This window comes from Mauremys mutica, chromosome 1 (genome assembly GCF_020497125.1).
Source record: "Mauremys mutica isolate MM-2020 ecotype Southern chromosome 1, ASM2049712v1, whole genome shotgun sequence".
NCBI classification, from domain to species: domain Eukaryota; kingdom Metazoa; phylum Chordata; order Testudines; family Geoemydidae; genus Mauremys; species Mauremys mutica.
In genome coordinates, this window is record NC_059072.1 from 200,501,328 (window position 1) to 200,521,608 (window position 20,281).

General features: G+C 44.3%; 1 protein-coding gene across 4 annotated transcripts; it reads left to right on the forward strand.

Annotated features, from left to right (window-relative positions):
* Positions 1-1,670: 1,670 nt before the first annotated feature.
* KCNE2 (potassium voltage-gated channel subfamily E regulatory subunit 2) lies at positions 1,671-19,887 on the forward strand. 4 transcript variants are annotated; one of them, XR_006576359.1, is made up of 2 exons: positions 1,671-1,723; positions 8,895-9,083. XR_006576359.1 is itself a non-coding variant. In XM_045002509.1 (2 exons), the coding sequence occupies exons 1-2, from the start codon at positions 1,721-1,723 to the stop codon at positions 19,528-19,530; spliced, it is 393 nt and encodes a 130-aa protein (XP_044858444.1). In that variant the 5' UTR covers positions 1,686-1,720; the 3' UTR covers positions 19,531-19,887. The 4 variants fall into 4 exon arrangements, 3 of the variants coding, with proteins under 3 accessions (XP_044858444.1, XP_044858446.1, XP_044858445.1); XM_045002509.1 differs by lacking the exon at positions 8,895-9,083 and adding an exon at positions 19,141-19,887 and having other exon boundaries at positions 1,686-1,723; XM_045002511.1 differs by lacking the exons at positions 1,671-1,723; positions 8,895-9,083 and adding exons at positions 13,021-13,052; positions 19,141-19,887.
* The last annotated feature ends 394 nt before the right edge of the window (positions 19,888-20,281 follow it).

Consider the following 20,281-nt stretch of genomic DNA (forward strand, 5'->3'; position numbering starts at 1 on the left):
TCCAGATTAAAATTTTGCAGCTGGCTACTATCAGTATAATGGAGAAATCAACACCCCAGATGTGAGCATTTCCCCATTGGGAAGTATCTGACATTTGGAAATAGATCTGAATGGTGTAGTTTGGGACCCTCGCGGATTACAGGTTAAGATGCTGAATGCCCTCTCTTGGTAACTTAGATGGGGAATCCCTTCCTACCTGCAAGCTGTAAGGGGTTTGGTGGGAAATGGTGCATTTTATAAGGAACATTATCAAGAAGCAGGGCGGCAGCAATTAAGTAACAACAGTCAGATATAAACAGCTTATATGGGAGAATCGTAGTACAGCATGCTTTAAAAATGTGTTGCATTCCCTTCTAGTAACTGGTCTCCATAGAGCAAGGTGTTATATCCTTGGGGCAGCCGGTGTAGGAAGCAATCACTTGAGGCCAGAGAGCAGACAGCTAACCAAAACCTCCATTTTATTTACAGATACAGAGAGCTCACTCAGCCGGCAAGGATTGGCAACCTTTGGCACATGGCCTGCCAGGGTAAGCCCCCTGGCGGGCCAGGCCAGTTTGTTTACCTGCCGTGTCCATGGGTTTGGACGATCACAGCTCCCACTGGCCGCGGTTCGCTGCTTCATGCCAATGGGGGCTGCAGGAAGTGGCGCAGGCCGAGGGATGTGCTGGCTGCTGCTTCCCGCTGCCCCCATTGGCCTGGAGCGGCGAACCATGGCCAGTGGGAGCTGCGATCAGCCGAACCCATGGATACGGCAGGAAACAAACCGGCCCGGCCCACGTGCCAAAGGCGGGCCACATGCCAAAGGTTGCCAATCCCTGGCATAGAAGATAAAGAGTCTACTACTGCTACCAGCTAATGGTGTTACTTCCTCAGTTTAGTGATAGAGTTCTGCTCTATGATGTTGGCTTCAAGACCTGCTAATGAAGGCTGGTGCGGGTTATTACCCTTCACCAGCAAATTGGATTGCTCCTGGGTCTGCTCATGAGAGAGAGCACACACCTTTTATCTCTATTTCACCTGGTCAAAGCTAGCCCCCAGTCACATATAACCCAAAGCCATTACCATCTGATGGCTTTGCTGTGGCTTACAGTACAGGATGTGAAAAATGTGCTTGCTGATATAAGCTTAATTCCGCACGGTGAAGGGCAGGGAGCTGATCTGTAATAATTTGTGGCTAGTGCATGTGAACCAGTTACTGAGATAGTCGCTGTATACTGGGTTACTGGAATGTTTACTGTATGTAGTGTGATGTAGTGTGATGGAGCAAGGAAAGTACTGAGGAACAGGTATGTTAGCCCCAGGCTAAGCAAATCCCTAGTACCATGGGAACCAAAATGGCAGTTGCTCCAGGATAATCAAGGCACCTGGGGCCAATTAAGAACTTTCTAGAAGACACAGGAGAGAGCTACAGTGATTGGAGCACCTGCAGCCAATCAGGGCAGGCTAATCAAGGCACCTGGGAACAATTAAGAACTTTCTAGAAGGCACCGGAGAGAGCTACATTGATTGGAGCACCTGCAGCCAATCAGGGCAGGCTAATCAGGGCACCTGGTATAAAAAGGGGAGCTCACTCCAGTCAAGGAGGAGGAGCCAGAGGAAGGAAGTGCGTATGAGGAGCTGGGAGCCAGAGACACAGGGAGCTGAGAACTGAGAGGGTGTGCTACTGGAGGATTGAGGAAACACCATACAATCAGGCAGTATCAGACACCAGGAGGATCCTATGGTGAGGATAAAGAAGGTGTTTGAAGGAGGCTATGGGGAAGTAGCCCAGGTTGCTGTAGCGGTCAAGCAGCAGTTACAAGTAGCACTATAGAGACTGCTGCAATTCACAGGGCCCTGGGCTGGAACCCGGAGTAGAGGGTGGGCCCGGGTTCCCCCCAAGCCTCGCTACTCCTAATCAGACATAGGAGGAGTTGATCCAGACTGTGGGTTTCATCCAAGGGGAAGACCACTGAGGGGAGGAAATCCGCCAATAAGCGCAGGACCTACTAGAGGAGAGGAGGTACTTTGCCACAGTAGATGTTGGTTTAGTTTAATAGCAGGGCTTCTAGGAAAATAGCAAAAAGGCAGAACAAAGGCTCCAGGTTAGCAACCTTTCTGTGTGTGTGTGTGTGTGTGTGTGTGATTAAGGCACAGTGCCAGAGCTGTTAGCTGGGAAGATGCTACTTCCAAGCTCCAGCCAAGTTACAAGAGTTGTTATGCCAGTGCATGTAGCCAACAGATCCAAAGGGCATTATATGGTTAAAAAGGCACGCTCTGTCCCGGGGTCTCATAGTTGTCAGGGTGCTGTTCACGGGGAACAGACTGACACAGACTAGGGTGACCAGACAGCAAATGTGAAAAATCAGGATGGGGGTGGGAGGTAATAAGACCCTATATAAGAAAAAGACCCAAAAATTGGGACTGTCCCTATAAAATTGGGACACCTGGTCACCCTAACACAGACACTCAGTAGAGGGTTTGAGGCAGTCACGTCTCCCTAAGCTTCCAGAGGGACGGTAAGCTGTGGTGAGACAGGCATGCATGTAGCTCTTTTATGGCTTTAAAATCTGTTTTCTCTTATGTTTTGCTTTGTCCCTGCTGTTAAGATCAGTCAGTGCTTTGGTCTCCGACTCCCAAGATGTGCAGATGCCAAACCCTGTCAGGCCTGCTGAGTAATCATGGTTGGTGCACAGGGGGCTGTAGTCCAGGGCCTGGTCTAAGAGTGAGCGAATTGTGGGATTCCACCTTAAGAAAGGTCAGAGCACCAGGTCTGATACCCGTAGAAATGCACTCAGAGAAACCCGGAAAGGGGCCAAAGGGACCCCTGTGGAACCAGGGCATTTGACACAGTCTGGAGGGCATCTGAGATTAAGAAAACAGCACAAAGAAAGGAAGAACAAATAAGACTGTGGGGCACAGAGCGATTGAATTAATTCACACCACTGTCCCAGGCAGGTAGAGTTTACATTTAAAGGTGCAAGGACACAGCAAACACAATCATAACATCACCTTACTTTGAAACGGGCAGTCTGGGCCAGTGGATAGAACACTGGACTGATGCTAAAGACTGGACTAGTACTATAGTCTGAGCTCTGCTGCTGGCCTGTTGGGCAACCTTTGGCAAATTGCTCTGTGCCTCGGTTTTCCCATTGTAAAATGGGGATAATGATACATACCTTCCTTGTGAAGTGCTTTGAGAGCTATGCATGAAAAGCAGTCTTATGTCATAGTGCTATATACCATCATTTCAACCCCCAGGCCCAAATTTTCAACCTGTGCTTGGTTTTACCCTAAGTGCAAGTGCGCCGACTCTCACCATCGGTATTCTCACTGTAGTGCCTGACCCTTTGTTTGGTTTTGTTGCAGACTGAGGTCATAACTATTTTCCTGGTAGCTCTAAAGATAACTACGGGTCAGATCAATGCTGTGCAAAGGTTTCAATGTCTGTGTATTGAGATGTGTTACAAGTGAGAATCATTGCCATTGGTAGATTTAAGTAATGCTGTACAGCACTGTGGGGACACCATGTGGTCATTCTGAAAATGGCAACTGACATACATTACCGTTGCCCGTTTTATCCCTTGTTTGCTATATATAGATTCAGGGTAAACACTGCAGCTGAATCATGTTTATGTAGCAATGACCTGATAAAATGATGTGCCAACATGAGGGGCAGTCTAGTTATCTGTTCAATCTACTTTCTAAAGCATTACGGTCAGTCACATCTTTGATACAGACCAGCTCACAGAGAAGAAAAATATTTACCTACTTTTTCTGCACTTTGATTCCTGATAAATATGAGCTAGATACTCTGAGCCAAATTCAGTGGTGAATCTAAGATAATGTAATTTTTAACTTCTTCTGGCTCCCTGATCATGTCAATTATGCCAACTTAGAGTCAGGCAGATACTCTTTGACTTTCTCTAGGATCTCCTGGACTCTCCCCCACTTCCCAATATGTAATTTACACATCACTTCTCAGTTTGGAACACTAAGTCTACCTAAACAGGTCTCACTTAGGGTATGTCTATACTACCCGCTGGATCAGCGGGTAGTGTTCGATGTATCGGGGATCGATTTATCGTGTCTTGTCTAGATGCAATAAATCGATCCCCGAATCGACACCTGTACTCCACCTCAGCAGGAGGAGTAAGCGGAGTCAATGGGGGAGCCGCGGCGGTCAACTTGCCGGTGTGAGGACGGACAGGTAAGTCAAACTAAGATACTTCGACTTCAGCTATGCAAATAGCATAGCCGAAGTTGCGTATCTTAGTTTGAACCCCCCTGCTAGTGTAGCCCAGGCCTAAGTTGATATAAACTCTGGCTTGCCTTTGTCTGCTGTTGAAGTCAGCACTGGTGCAACTACACTGATTGCTGAGCCAAGGCTATTCTGGAGTGTGTACAAGGTCTTTGAATCATTTAAACTTGTCCCTTTGTGTCCACTGTTCAGCGATTCTCTATGTATAAACTAGAAAAGCAGGTGAGAGTTCTCTGTCAGCCTTTGGTGGTGTTTAGTGGAACATGTCTGAAAATGCCCTGCTCTCTAGAGCAGGAGTACAAGCAGTATATTTTATATTTCCTTGACAGCCTAAATCTGGACTGAATTCATCATGACCCTGAACATGATGTTTATCTTCAGGCACAATTGTGCATGGTTATTTAAGACCACATTGTGGTCTTACAGTCACTTGAATAGAGCTGAAGACTCCTTGAAATCCACTAGGGCCTTGGCTCTGGCTATCTAATTAACGTGGATAGAGCTCGAATGCTGCACTGTTGGGCACCAGTCAAAACTGTACAATGGAGATGGAAGTGAGCTGCAAAGTTTTGTGTTGGTTGAAAGTTTCCCCAGGTTAATGAGACATTTAGTTCAGCCTACTATAGGATAGTTTCAGCCACAAAATTTGGTTTATGGTCAGATCTTCACTTCCACAAAGTTCAGGGGTGTTCAGGTGGGGGGCTTCTGTTCTGGCCCAGCACTTTGTTTGCGGTTCAGCTACATATTATGTGATATTAATGATCAATTAAAAAACCCTCAGCAGGTAACTGTCCTTCTACAGGGCAAGGCCTAGGTTTTATGAAGCCCCCTGCAAAGTCAGATGGGACTCTCAGGAAAACTTTCTTAACCCACATAGCACATTAGGGAGAGGAGGGTTCGTCAGCTCAAGAGTGAGGGACTTATATGGGTCTTCACATGGAAGGGTGAGGTTCCAAATTAGCATTTCAAGGTGTCAGTGAGAGGGTATGTCAGGCCAGCAGAGAAGGTATAAGCTCTAGTCTGGGGCTTGGGATACCCAGGTTCAATGCCCTGCTTCACAGAGTCCCTGTGTGACTTTGGGCCAAGTCAGGTAGGGCTGCTTTACAGGGCAAGTTATTCTGGGGTAGCTATTCTCGATTCATGCATTGTGTGGATGCTCTTAATCCACATAATATCAGAGGAGTAGCCGTGTTAGTCTGGATCTGTAAAAAGCAACAGAGTCCTGTGGCACCTTATAGACTAACAGATGTATTGGAGCATGAGCTTCCATGGGTGAATACCCACTTCATCATCTGATGAAGTGGGTATTCACCCATGGAAGCTCATGCTCCAATACGTCTGTTAGTCTATAAGGTGCCGCAGGACTCTTTGTCACTTTTATTAATCCACATAAGAGCATCCATACATAGAGTTAATCAGGAATAGTTAATCAGCTTTAACTTCACACTCTACCTTATTCCAGATTAATTTTCACATGTAGATAAGGCTTTAATCTCTTTTTGTCTCAGTTCCCCATCTATCAAATGGGGATGAATACATTGAAGATATGTCAATAGGGGCCATATAAGTACCATAGATTGCAGGAGATAGTGTAGACAGAGCACAGCCCCAAAATGCATGGGGCCTGCTGTGATCACATGACTAGAGCCAGCCCTGCTCCCTTAATCAGGGCAGGTTCTCTATCTCTATGAAGGAATGCATCAGTGTCCTTCAGAAACAATGTGATTACCCTTCCCACAAGTGGTATCATCTCTGGGATGCTGCACGGTACAGGGCATGTTGTTCTAACATTGCTAGATAAAATTCCTTACCAAGTTCCAAGTTACTCAAAAACCTCACAGCAAATGAAACATATGTGGAAGGCTCCAGCTTCTTTAGGGGTATACGAACTAAACTGTATCTTTATTTACTTTCAGCAAACATCTACAGTACTTAAAAATAGAGCTTTTAACATCCATTACGTTTGCCAAATGGTTCAGTAAAAAGAGTGTAAAACAAGAATGGTCAGGTGATTAAAGCACCAAACTCCCTTAAACTCCCTTGAAAACCCCAGCCATAAATCTGTCATTGCAGCAAGAATAAGGAAAACGAACTACGCCGTAAAAAGTCAACCCATTGCTTCTTTCTCCATAGCCTTTTTTTCAGCTCTTTCCTCCTTGGGTCACAAAGGTGATCAGCATTTTAACTGGGAACAAAATGGATGACTCCTTTCCCTCTTTCAAACAGCCATTTGGGGTCACCACAAAGCTTTCTAAGCATGCCTTGGGCTGCTGGACTGATGTCTGGGGGTGAGAGAGGGGAAGAAAATTCACTGCTTTCAATAAAACCTATTCTGACGTCCTTGTAAAGCTATGGTCTCAATCAGATCCTTCAAGTATGAAATGGTAATTAGAATAGTGTTGCCAGCTGGGTTTTGTGGGCCCTGCATCATCGATGGTGTTCAAAACATTCGTATAAAGTCCTTCCAGACATCAGTTTTCAGGCTGTGAGGAACAAATGTTTCTCTAAAAGAGATTAAATCAGTTTCCTCTTCACTGGCAGCACTCCAAGGACCTAGTGATTTTTATATCTCATCAGGGTCTTAAGAGTCTTCATCATTTATCATTATGTTTAGCTAGCGTTCCTAGGAAAGTAGTCTGCTTTGTGCCACGTGTGTCCATCTGCATAGCCAAATTCTCCTGCATTCATCTATGCCAAACGCAGATGATATCAATCACATGAATTTTCCATTGACATAAATGGGAAGTGTGAGTGCTCAGCATCTCTGCAGCTTTGGCCCGGCTGCTCAGAAGAGTGCAACATGACCTGTTTTATCTCTATGCTTTACCAAGATGGAAACTTTTCTGCACTGGAGATGAGACCCCTGCAGGCTAGAGATGGGCTAAGGGGACCATGTTTACAATTTGGTTTTGCAAAGGCTTCTCATTCAAGTTTTGGTTTGACAAATCCAAAACCAAAGCTAGGGCTGCTTCCAATCCAAGCCTTTTTAAAATTCAAGCTGCAAATGTTTTCAGATTTGTATGTAGCAGTTTGGGTTTTTTGACCACCAGTAGTAAGCTGCATGGAAACACTACCCATTATAATTCCTTGCAAGGATCAGAGATGGATTCAAGCTACAATCATTAGATCTGGATTGCAATTATACAAAATATATTCGGAGTATTGGAGCTGAGCTTTGGTTCAGCTTGTTATATAGACACAAATATGGGCCATTTGCCAAATTTGGGCCCAGATCTGGATTCAGATTCCAACCATTACCTGAGTTCAGGGGAGTTTGGCTCAGAGGCTTAGATCAGGCTCATGACTAGCAAGGATATTACATTACATCACAAGAACAAACTCTTAATGATGGGTCATTGCCCTGTAGGGCTGAGGACTTATCCACCAGAGCAACTGCTAAGGGCTGATTAACCCTTTCCAGGATGTCCGAGGTATGATCTAGTATTTTAAAACTTTCTTCAGATTCAAATACATGGAAGTATCTGATTGTTCAACAGTTACAATGGATTAAATTCAGCCTTGTGTGCAGGGGCAGCTCATAGTGAATGCACCATTCGAACCCACTGAAACCCAATTTTGAGGGCTTAAGTAGTGCATTAGCCTAATATGGCAGCTGTGCACGGGATGAATGTCACTTAGAGTAAAGAGAGACCTTGGACAGATAAAGGAAACATACAAAGTCTTTGTGAACTAGTGTTAAAAAGCAATTCCATCTCCCACTGAGGAAACAGACTTGGTGCTGAGGAGTCAGTGAGAGCTTGGAGAGAACAGGTTTGAGTCCTGGTCCTTTCCAAAATATAAGAAACCTTAGCATGAAAGGATAACATCTAAAAGCCGATGGATAAAGGTTCTCCAGCAGGTGGCGCATCCACCTGGGAAGTTGTTCTGGCCAGAGTTTAGAGATGCAGCAACTCCTCACTCCTGGAAATGACATTTTACAGTAGCTTGGGGAACGGTAGCAAACATTCATCAATTGCATTAGGTTTAGTTTATCTTGGTCAAGCTGTATTTAAGTTGGTTTATAGGCTTGCCTCTCTCCACACCCCGAAAACAAAAACAAAACCGCAATATCTAACAGGCTTATTTAAGTGGGTTTATGAGCCCACTTACAGAAAGGCACTTTAAAAACATACTAAATGGGGACATTTTGTGGAGTAAATCTGATGGGATGCAGAACTTAAATAGTATGAAAAGCAAAGCTCATTGAAGTGTTTTATTTGGAATGTTTTTCAGTCTCATTTCAAGAGACACATTTAATTTTTTAAGAAAAAATGTATCATTCTTATATTATACCCACTTTAAAGGACCCCAGGTGAAGCCAAGCTAAATTATTTTGTTCTCAAGGCATCTACAGAAGAAGAGGAGGAGGAAAAGAGATAGAATAGACAGATTCCACCCTAACCTTTCTAATGTGTGTGTGGGACACAAATTGCATTTTCTGGAAAAAAATCATTTTGTTGAAAAATTCCTGTGCAGTGCTAATTCTGAACATATTCTCACCTAGACCAGCTGTGCGCACATCATGCAAGCATGTTAACTGCATAGCTTTTCAGTCCCCTTGTTGATCGATATGGAAAAAATCCATTTGCTTTGATTTTAAAACTGACTGAACTTAATATTTTAAATGATGGTTCCCCTACCCCTGCCATTGCAGAAATTGCTGATCCAGCCTCAGAAGTGGAAAAACTAATCTTCATCTTTTTCAAGAAAGCACCATACTTACTGTATAAGGCCAAGACTAAAAAAAAAGCACCTCCAGGCTCAGGAACAAGAAGATGGTGTTCATAGCACAAGTGGGAGGGGGAAGAGAGTGAGAAGATTGCCTCCTTCCTCTGATCCAAGTTTACAGGCGAGCTAGGATTTGGGTTTGGTGTACAGGCTAGTCCATGTACCATGTCCTTTGGGATGTGGTTTGAAGGTTAGGGACAATATCTAGGCCTGTAGCCAGCTAGTGCTATGAGCAGATTGTGCTAGCTGGCACACGCAGAGTCAGGCAAACTACTCCTGCTCAGAGGAGCTGCGAAAGCACCCAGCAGGGTATAGCAGGTAGTGGCCTGCCCCCAGCTATGTTAATAAGCCATTCTTGGGCCAGGCACATAGCCTGCTCTGCCACTCTCCCTCCCCTCTGTATGGCTACATCAGGCGAGGACAGGATTTTGCAGTAAAGCTTTGACACGTAGTGCAACTATTCATGGGTGAAGCTCATTAGGTTCAGCTTGGATAAATATCTTAAAGGTGTGACCAGTATGCAAAACTTCTTGATCTGGAAATCTCACCCAGCCAGGCTCTTGCATGAAATTTCCAGGTTCAAATGAGGTTGGAAGTGTCATCAGAGTAGCCTTTCTGATGATGGGTAGGCAGGAAGTAAGTTGTGATTACTGTTGCACATATTGGACTTTGGACACATATTGTGCATACAGCTAGCCTGTGCTAAAACACTGTGAGTTACCCCTTCAACACAAAACACAACCTGGCTTCTGGATCTTTCTGATTTGGGGGCAAAGGATTAGCTCGGTTCTTAGCAGTTAGAGGCCAGATTCTGCCTGGCCACTGTGGCTGCACAGTGAGATGAGGAGGGAGTGTTGTAAGGAGCCTTGTGACTTCCCCAGCACAGATCACAAATGGGCCAGGAAGAATTGCTATCCCTGTACTTTGGGAAGTGAAGTCCACCCCTCTCTGCAAGCCTGAGAACCACTTAAAATAGGGCTCAAGCAGTGCCCAGACCTCATGCTGAGTTAGCCTTTTGCACAGGCTGAGCGTTGCCTGGCATGTCGAAGTGTTTCCGAGTTCATTTTTTAAATTCAAGTGTAAACTCTCACTTTTGTGTAGGGGAAGCTAGAGTGGTACATTTTTAGGAATGACCTGAACAAGTTGTGGGCACAGTCCAGGTGTATGGGGCTGGATGGAAGAAGGCACAACTTTACTCCCAAGACAGTCATTCCCCCTCCACCCCCAAATCTTGGTTTGTTTTTTCATTAGAAGAAATTGGATTAGTTTCATTCATACTGGAAGGTAAAAGTAATTGGTTCTGTGGAAAGGCCTGTGTTTCCAACACCACTCCATGAAGGCACTGGGAAAACAAGCACACCACGTGTACAGCGTGTAACTAACTGGGGCAACAGTTTTGTTCTTCGTCGAACCCTAATAATCTACGCTACTGAATCTATCTGTTTCACTGCCCCAGCTGCGTTACTGAGCCTGTTACTCAGTAATGGCGTGTTGACTGTGGGAAATCATGGTTCTACTGTGGGCAGGGCCAAATTCAAACTGGTAGAGTGTGCACAAGCGTGTGTATGCACATTTACAATTGCTCACTGCAGCCCTAGAGATAACTGAAGTGTAGCTTCCAATTAAAAAAGCAGGTTCATCCTAAACCATCACAAGTATAGTGCCTGCTTCCATTATTTACAAACATCTTTTAATTTCATTCCAACATAAACAAGGCACTGGCTTCAGGCCACAGCAAATACAGCACAGTTTCAATGCAACAGACACACTTTAATGACCTTTGAAGCCCAGGTGAAAATGCATTTGAAGTTGATCCGAGAATGTTTGTTGGCCCTCACATTGTTCTGTTCAGAGGGGAATGTATCTACTTTCTCTTCCGTGTCCCTGTTTCCTGCTGAGCGAGCTTTCTGTACAGTCATGATGCTGTGAATAAATCAGGCCCTAATCAAGCAATCAGCTCTCCACTGCAGGACCCTTGAGCCCACTTGGCGTGCCATTGAAGGCAATGGAATTCCCCAGTGGGCAGGGGATTACCTGTGTGGATGTAGCTGTGGGATTTGGGGCCTTCATAGACATATTCGTTTAGATCCAAATCCTCCAAGGTATTTAGGTGCCTAGCGTTGTTTTCAGTGGAAGTGAGGTGCCTAAATGTCTTGGAGGCTCTGGGCCCTCAACCTCACTCGTGTGGTGATGTCTGACTTGTGAGACAGCAGGGGCCTGCTCCTACAAGCTCTGCAATTCTTGTGTGGTTTCAGCTGACTTTAGTGCTGATTGGAGTCGTTCAGCACCTTGCAGGATAGAATCCTAGATGCTGACAAGGCAAATTATTTGCCTCTTTGTCTGCGTGTTTGAACACACAGTTGAGGGAGAGCTTGGAACACCAAGGTCATTTGATTTTAAAAAAGAATGTACAGAAAAGTTTAGCATTTGTGCAAGCCCCCCCCAGGATTGAACATTTCCCAGCATGGTGATTAAACCTATAAAGCCTTTCATTAAATGAATGCGCTTGGACAAAAGCTACTAATGCAAAACCCCCAAATGATTTAAATTTTTTTTTTAATTTCAAAGCATAGTTTAGGGTAAAGCTCAGAAGTCAGAGCTACTCTTCTGCTAAAAGTTTAAAAAAAAGAGCAAGACCCATGGAGAGAAAGATGTTGTGCTCTGTATACATGAAAACCACTGTTCTCAGCAGCTTTTGCTAGGAATGGCTGTGGGTTGTCAGGAAGCTGGTTCGGGCCCCGGTAAAAAAACATGTTCAGGCCCCCCAGCAAGGGTGGATCGGCTAAACAGGGCCAACGAAGCCAGGCCCTGGGCTCCCTTCCTAACCGCCGAGCCCCAGTAATTTGTACCAGCTTCCCCCCGGCTCTCGTCGGCCTTGTGGGTTGTTGCTCTGACACAGCTGTTGTTGTTGTTGTGTCTGGGACTGCCCTTCAGTGGTTCCAGTCACTCCTGGAAGATAGAAGCTAGTCGGGGTTTCTGCATCGCCAGGAAGGCATGTGACATGGTGTGCCTAGAAGGATCTGTTCTATCTCCCCTGTTGTTCAACTCGGCAAGATCATTTTGAACCACAGGGTGGGTTATCATTGTGCTGAGGATGCGCCTCTGGGTGTGTTTTGATCTGTGAACTCAGCAAGCTCAGCAGGTGCCAGGGAGAATGTTTCGACAATGTTTCCAGCAGGGGTATCTCAGTCTCAGTCCTGAGGAGACAGAAGAATTGCAGGTGGTCAATAGGAGGCTGTGACACACTCTCAGGGCATCCAGAACTGTAGGTTACCCTGCTACCCTTCTGCCTTAGCAATAGAGGGCTTTGTTGGTGCTAAATTGTGTGACCTGCCACCCTTAGGCAGCCAAGCAAACTCCTTAGAACTCCACCAGTCCTAACTTTGCCTTGGTTAACTCTTGGTGTACTTCAGTTCCTGAACTCTCCAGAAGCCTCGCCCTGCAGCATCCAGCCCCTGTCATGAAACGCTCACAGAAATGACCAAGTTTGCTGTCTACAAAGAGATCGGACACACACCCAGCCTGTTGGCTCAGCTGGGGACGCCCACCTCCCTCTCGTATAACAGCACGGTGATGAATTTCTCATAAAAACAAGAATGAGTTTATTACTAAAGAACAGAGATGGAAGTGACACTAAGCAGAGATAATAGCAACAGAAAATGGTTACAAACAAAACAGAAGTATAATCACGCTGCCTAGTGACTAAAACTTAGCTCTACAGGCTACAATCCTTGACTAAGATAAGCAACTTTTCAGTGTCACTCACCTCACATGGCTGGGGATCCACCCTCCACCACAGAACGCAAAGAGTGCTGACCTCTTTGTCCCCTCAGCGATGGATAAGGCTATGTTTGTGTCCCAGAGGTCATGGAAGTCACGGAAGATAGTCTCCTTTGTGTTAGTTACGCAATACTTGATTCACAACAGACACCAAGGCAGACTGGTAACATTCCTTTGTCTGGGAAAGACTTGTTTATCTGCCCTGCTTGGTTACATGGTTGTAAACACTTTTTAGTCTACACATACAACTTTTTAATTAACGGCCACACAGACATCATGCAATGTCACTGATGACCTGTGTGAGGTAAGTTTTCATTTGATAGTTTACAGGACTTCTTTATAGATAAATATCATGAGAGTAATGTGTTAGGTGTAGTGAGTTTGTCAGGCCTGATGGGAGTTGCTGTTACAGGGCAATGACCCCTTGCCAGTGGGCACTGAGGGGCTCGTAGGATCACAGAGGTGACTCCATTTGTCTTTGTGTCCTTGCTTATCAAAGGGTTGGTAGTCAGTGAGGTTAACTCCAGTCTCTCGAGGTTACTTGAAGGCATGTGCTGGACCAAGTAAAATGGGTTGTGTTTGCTTTTTCATGTAAACACTTTGTGCAGGCTACACCCTTATTTATCCCAGATAGCTGGCACAACAACAAAATATACCGCCATGGCAACAGTGCTCAGTTACTGTAATTACCTCCGTGCCATCCTGTGCAGCGTGTGTTGAAAAGAACAGCACATGATTGCATCCCAGCCACCTTGCATTCTCTACGTCGGCTGCAACAGACTGAGTCCAGTGTTGCCCCTGCTGGTTTTTAAACACTTTAGTGATGTAGGAGCTGTTTCTAAATCGTCCCCTTCAGACTGGTTCTGATGGGTATTTGCACTCTCACCCCAGCTACATTTAGGGATTCTCCACAAACCATGTCTTAGGCTGGCAGATGATTGAGCTGCTAGTGTGTGTGTACGTGCATGTGTACAACTCACCTGCCCCTCTCAGTCCATCCCGCCACACTTCTAAGTAATCACTGAAATTGTCTCTGTGTCCCAGTGTTTTATTATGATCACTGATGGCCCTGCTAGGTAGAACCTTTCCCAGTTCTTCTCCTCCTGGCAGTCCTCCCTCCATTTGTTTATGCAACTTTTATTGTTTTAGAACAGGGAGTAAATATTATACAGAATCCTGAGCACCTCACGGGTGGGGCACTTTATACATACAACTATTAATATATTTAGAGACAGGCCTCCCCCAGCACTCCAAATCCAAACACTTCTGACCTTTGGGGGCATTCAAAGCCCAGACACAAACCTTGATCAAAAGGACCTCTCCCTAAAGTGGGCTGTATTAGAAAGCCTGATCAAAATTGTATGGCTTAGACCATCTCTAATAATGTTGTTATACAGCTCCATGTTATCTATCTAGCTAATCACAGAAGAAAGAGTGACCAGCTAGCTCAGGATTTGGCAATGTTGCATAGTGACTTTCTTCTGAACCACAAGTTGTTGGTCTTGGATGCAGGAATTGCGGGCAGGGCTGGATGGAGGCAGAGACACCATACGTCCTTCTGTAGGCCTCCCACCACTTGGAGTCATGTGATTTCATCTGTAGCTCAGCTTTGACTCTTTTTTTTTTTTTTTAGTAAGTTTCTTGTCCTCATGGTTGTGAAGAAGACTTTGAAAATATGACCTAAATGTAACTGATATAGTGACAAATATCAGAGTGGGTAGCCGTGTTAGTCTGGATCTGTAAAAAGCGACAAAGAGTCCTTGCATCTGACAAAGTGGGTATTCACCCACGAAAGCTCATGCTCCAATATGGCTGTTAGTCTATAAGATGCCACAGGACTCTTTGTCGCTTGATATAGTGACATCTGCCTGAGTCTGCCAACAGCCTGAACCAATAGCTCTGAGAAGGGCGAACTTCCCTGTGTTTCTCACTGGGGTGGGAACTCCAAGACCCAGCATGCTGGGATGGCTCCACAACAGCCACCCCAGCAGATACACCTTGGCTGCAGGGTAAATAGAGGGACCCACTTGCTGTCATCCCCGTCCATCCACTGGGGAGAAGGGACCCCTGTTGCTGTCCCTGCTTCACCCAAGGGAAGGAGAGTCCCTTGCTGACATCCTTGGGTGGAAGAAGAGGGATCGTGCTGCTGTTCTTGCCTCTCTTAAAAAGAGAAGGGAGGGGGGCTTCCCTTGCCACTGCTACTCTAGTTGGGGACCTGTGCAACAGGTGTAGAGCCACAGGGGCCCCTCTGTCATGGTGTCCCTATGGCCCTGCATTGCCCTAATTCAGCCCTGGTCCCAGGGTGAAAGGCTACAGCCTGTGTTATGCAGGAGGTCAGATTAGATGTCCGTGATTGTCCCTGTGGCCCACAGAAGAGAGAATCCTGTTGCTATCTACCTACTACTTGTGAGTTCTAAGGCAATTCACACAGGAAGCAGCAAAATGGAAGCCGTAGCAGTAAAGGCTGCCGGGAGCCCACCAGCACTAGGACGTGTGCATGCAAGGAGAGTCATTCAGCGGAAGCAATGGCAATAGCCATGCCAATGTCGGCAGCCTGGCACTAACTTCAGTGGAGCTTTGCCGGGGCAAATGATTTTTTTAATACAACAGCATTCATTTGCATGCTCTGAGCAGGCTGATCATATGTTGCCAGACTGCTTGTGCTTTCGTCTAGCTCCTCACAGGTTGATGTGTTGGAAAACCTATTTTCTCTGGGAATCGCTTAGGGGCAAAAGGACGTCTAAACTGGCAATGCTCTTTTGGGGAGGAACTATCTCTTACTAGGTGTTTGCACAACGCCTCGTCCAATGTTCTGAGCTGGAGCCTCTGGATGTTATTCTGCAATGTATGCATCATCATCCTGGCCAAAGACCATTACAAATCTTCACAACAAAGAGGTCTCCGCCCCATTAGAGTAAATCACTGCTATGTCTAAGGTTTTTCAGCTAGGTTTCCGCATGGTACTTGTACAGAAGAAAAGTTAATGTGTAATTCACTTTTTTAAAAATGTATTTCGTCCTCTTGCTTCTACCAATGGTCTCCATCCAGGCCAGGGTCGAGACATGTTAAAGAGACCAGCATGGAGAGGCTTGCCCAGCTTCTGCATGTGCTGTACCTGTTCCACATGAAAGACAAGGACTTCGCCATTAAGAGCTGTCATCAAGCTGACATCTTTCTTGAGCCTTCCTTTGGAATATAGATCATTGCAAAGAAGAAGTGTAGAGGACTTCTGGTGGAGCTATCTGGTAGACACTCAGAGTAGGAAGCTGATGAGAGGTGCAGGTGTCTGCACTTGAAAACAGAAAAAAACAAAAACAAAATTAAGTTAAAATGAGGGTTGCTGTAGGCTGTGGTCAGATAGGTGCTGCTGTGGGCTCAGCATGCCAGAAGGGTGCTGTGGCTCTGGGAAGAAATCCACTGCAAAAAGACTGGATCTGGCCAGGAGAGCTTCATGCTTGAGGAGCCCATCTCCTGCAGCGTGAGCTCCAAAAGGAGGCTGAATGACCAATAAAGGGAAGGTCAACCATCTGAAGCATCTAGGGGAAAGGCAAAGGAAGTGGCAAGGTTGGGACAGAGGAGCTGGGAAGGTACCCAAGGAAGAAATCACAGAATTGTAGAACTAGAAGGGATCTTGAGAGGTCTTCTAGTCCAGTCCCCTGCATTCAAGGCAGGACTAAATATTATCTAAACCATCCCTGAGAGGGGTTTGTCTAATCTGCTCTTTAAAAACTTCAGTGATGGAGATTCCACAACCTCCCTAGGCAATTTATTCCAATTAACTACCCTGACAGTTAGGAAGTTTTCCTGATGTCCAACCTAAACTGCCCTTGCTGCAATTTAAGCCCATTGCTTCTTGTCCTATCCTTTTATGTGCTTGAAAACTGTTATCAGGTTCATCCTCAGTCTTCTCTTCTCTGGACTAAACAAACCCAATTTTTTTAATCTTCCCCCCTAGGTCATGTTTTCTAGACCTTTAATCATTTTTGTTGCTCTTCTCTGGACTTTATCCAATTTGTCCACATCTTTTCTGAAATGTGGCACCCAGAACTGGACATAATACTTCAGTTGAGGTCTTATCAGCATGGAGTAGAGTGGAAGAGTTATTTCTCGTGTCTTGCTTATGACAGTCCTGCTAATACATCCAAAAATTATGTTTGAGAAGAGTAAGAGCTGGAAGGATTGGGGGGCGGGGGAGGTACTCATAGTTGTGATTTGAGGAGAGAAGGAAGGAAAATAGAAAATTCTACTCTTTGGGTGACGATACACCAGCTCTGCAGAAAAGTTCTTTTACTGTGTCTGTGCAGTATTCAGCACATCACGCTGAAGTTATTCAAGAGGTCTTTTTTCATTTTTTAAAAAGCACGTCTTGACCCTTAGCCTATAATGTGGAATAATCAATACAGAACAAGTTATGTCAATGTATAATCTTAAAAACCTTCATGGTGTTCTTTTAAACTTTATGGTATTATAGTAATTACAAACTTAAAGAGTGCAGTACACTGTTAGCCAATAAGATTACATTAGTTTTCAGCCAATATTTAACTTTCCAGTAAGATTAGATTTAACGTTTCATTTAATATAAACATAGAAACTAGAGTACAATGTAGTTATTTCACTGGCCAGTATATAGCTTAGTCTAAGCTGGTAGTTTCTTGAAGCTTAAGATTTTTCTCTACCCTCCAAGATTATTGTAACATTAGCAAGTGAAATTTTAAAATCTCAGTTGTTGCTGTGAATTTAATTACACGAAGACACAGAAGAGGTAAGTTTCTGTTAATAATTTTTCATTTCCAATAGAAAAAGCACAATACCTTTTCTTTTGAATCTTTTCCACAGAAAAGCATAAATAATGAACAAAATGGAATGTGCATGACAATTTTTAATTTTACTTATTTTCACAGAAAATTAATTAGGTCATCTTAATCTTACACAGTTGTGTGAATATGTGTACACACACACACATTCAAGGAGAAGATATGTGATAGTAGATTTAATTGAGCAGATGAAGGCATAACAAGATCCAGTGACTGGATGATGAAGTTAGAAGAATTCAAATTGGAAATAGAATGAAAATGCTGATCAGACAGGATAATTCCTCATTGCAGCAGTTTACCAAGGGATGTGGTAAATTCAACATCACTTTAAGTCTTTACATTGAGATTGGATTGGATACTCTAGCTCAAACACAACTCATTGGGCTTGATAGTTTTTATGCATGCAGTAGCAAAGAATAATATCCACTGAAGGAATTACTGGTTGAAATGCAAAGGCCTGTGCTATGCAGGAGGTCAGACTAGATTATCATTATTAGGCAATTCTTGTCTTAAATATCTGTGAAATTGTGATCCAATCACAGCTTTTTATTTTATTTTAAACAAGCAAAAAACAAGCAAACAAAAAAAGCAAAACACCCGAGGAAATAAACGTTTTGTTTGAGCTTTTAGACAAAGAAAATCTAAAGTTACAGTTCCCACCACAATCATGATACACCACAATGTGCAGAGAGAAATGCAGTAACACAGCATACTATGTAGTAGCACCAAATATTACATACACAATTGTGGGCAAATCCTACCCCTGGCTAGAGGGGGACCCCTGATTGTGGAACTGGTGTGGTTCTGGCATGTAACAAAGGCAAAATTTGGAGGGGGCTGTGTAGAAGGATGTATTTCCAATGAGGTGTTCCAGCAGCAAGAATGGGACAGGTGGGGGCAGAGATTCTGGTTTGGGACTGGAGAATCTGCTACGTCATACTCTTCCCATTCTCCCACACCCCATCTGGGGGTGCAAAGGCCACAGAGGGCACTGCAGGCACTGTGCGTCCGTAGTCTCTGTGTAATAACTCTGCTACAACACCTGCCTGAAGAGCAGGATTCCTTCCTCCTGTCCCTCACTCTGCCTGGCACTCAGCTAGCACTGTGCGAGGGGTGCATATTTGGATATTATGCTCGTCCAAATGCATTTGTATGTGTTGCGTATGGGCATGCCAGATTTCATTTTTTTTAGATGAAACAAGAAATGGATCGCTGAATTCTGTGCTGATATACCTTGTGCAGCCTCATTGATTTGAATGGCACTGTCCTGGCTGCTAGTCAATGCAGAATTTGACCATTCCTACTGAGCCAAATCCTAAGGGTCTTACTCAACTTTTACTGAGTCCTAACTTAGACAAAACTCTTCATTTGGCCTGAGTATAGACTGAAACAGAACTGAACTAAGAACTAAGTAAAGACTCACTTGATCCCCTAAACACATGGTAAAATGCAGACACTTGGGACCAGATCCTCAGCTGGTCTAAACTGGCACAAAAGTTTACGCTAGCTTAAGGAATTGACCCTGCAGTTGTTATAGTACAGAATTAAAAATATCTATATATTTGTTTTCAATGGCAGTGCACGGGAAATATGGTCGATTTACAAAACTTCACCCAGATATTGGAAGATGTTTTCAAAAACACATTTCTTAACTACATGAATAACTGGCGCCGGAACACGACAGCGGAACAAGATGCACTGAAAGCAACAGTTGATGCAGAAAACTTTGATTATGTTATCTTGTACCTCATGATAATGATTGGAATGTTCTCCTTCATTATTGTGGCTATCCTAGTGAGCACGGTGAAATCAAAGAGGAAAGAACACTCTAATGACCCATATCACCAGTACATTGTTGATGATTGGGGTGAAAAATATAAGGGCCAGATTCTGAATCAAGACGACTTGAAGTGTACGATCCGTGAAAACATCAGTGCAAGGGACAAAACAACCCCTGGATCACCTTGATTTCTTGGAGATAGCACCAGTGAACACACTAGAAAGCCATGTATGTAATGTAATGTTTTCACTAGGATTCTGAATTGCCATCACATTGTCTGATAAATACCCAGAGGTGTCTAGGTATAGATCGTTCCTGAGAAATTAAATCTACTGCTTCACTGTGAGATTTTTGGGTGAGGCTACTTAGTCAGCCATCTGAGAAAGAGACATATTCATACTCTATTTTGATTTTCTATTCTGCTTGACACTTGAGAGGCATGAAAACACCTCACAAAAGTCACCCCCAAACTATGGGCAGATTTAAAATCTGGATGCGGATCTGACTCTGAATATCCCAAATCGAAATAACGGACAAAACCAAATCCCCAGATCTGAAGACATGTGAACTTCAAGGTGCTCAAAATCTGGATCATGATCCAACCAGGGCAGCTGGAGTTCATCTTTTATAATATAATAAAATCTTATAAAATAAATCTACATGTAAACTGTCTGAACAATAGTTTATGGTGTTAGCTATAGGAGATATTCTATCCCTCCATCCGTTCAGCACGAATAACACTGATTTTACAATGCAAATTCCCATTTTCAGTTTGATATTCTTCCATATCCAAGACAAACATTTAAAATACAATACCTCAAAGAGTCCAGTTTTAAAGCTACAGAACTCTACCTCATCCTTTAACCACCTACTGGTTATCTGCACTCGGCACCACCCACCTTCCAGGGTTCCACCTTTGTGTCTGAAGTCTTTGGAGAA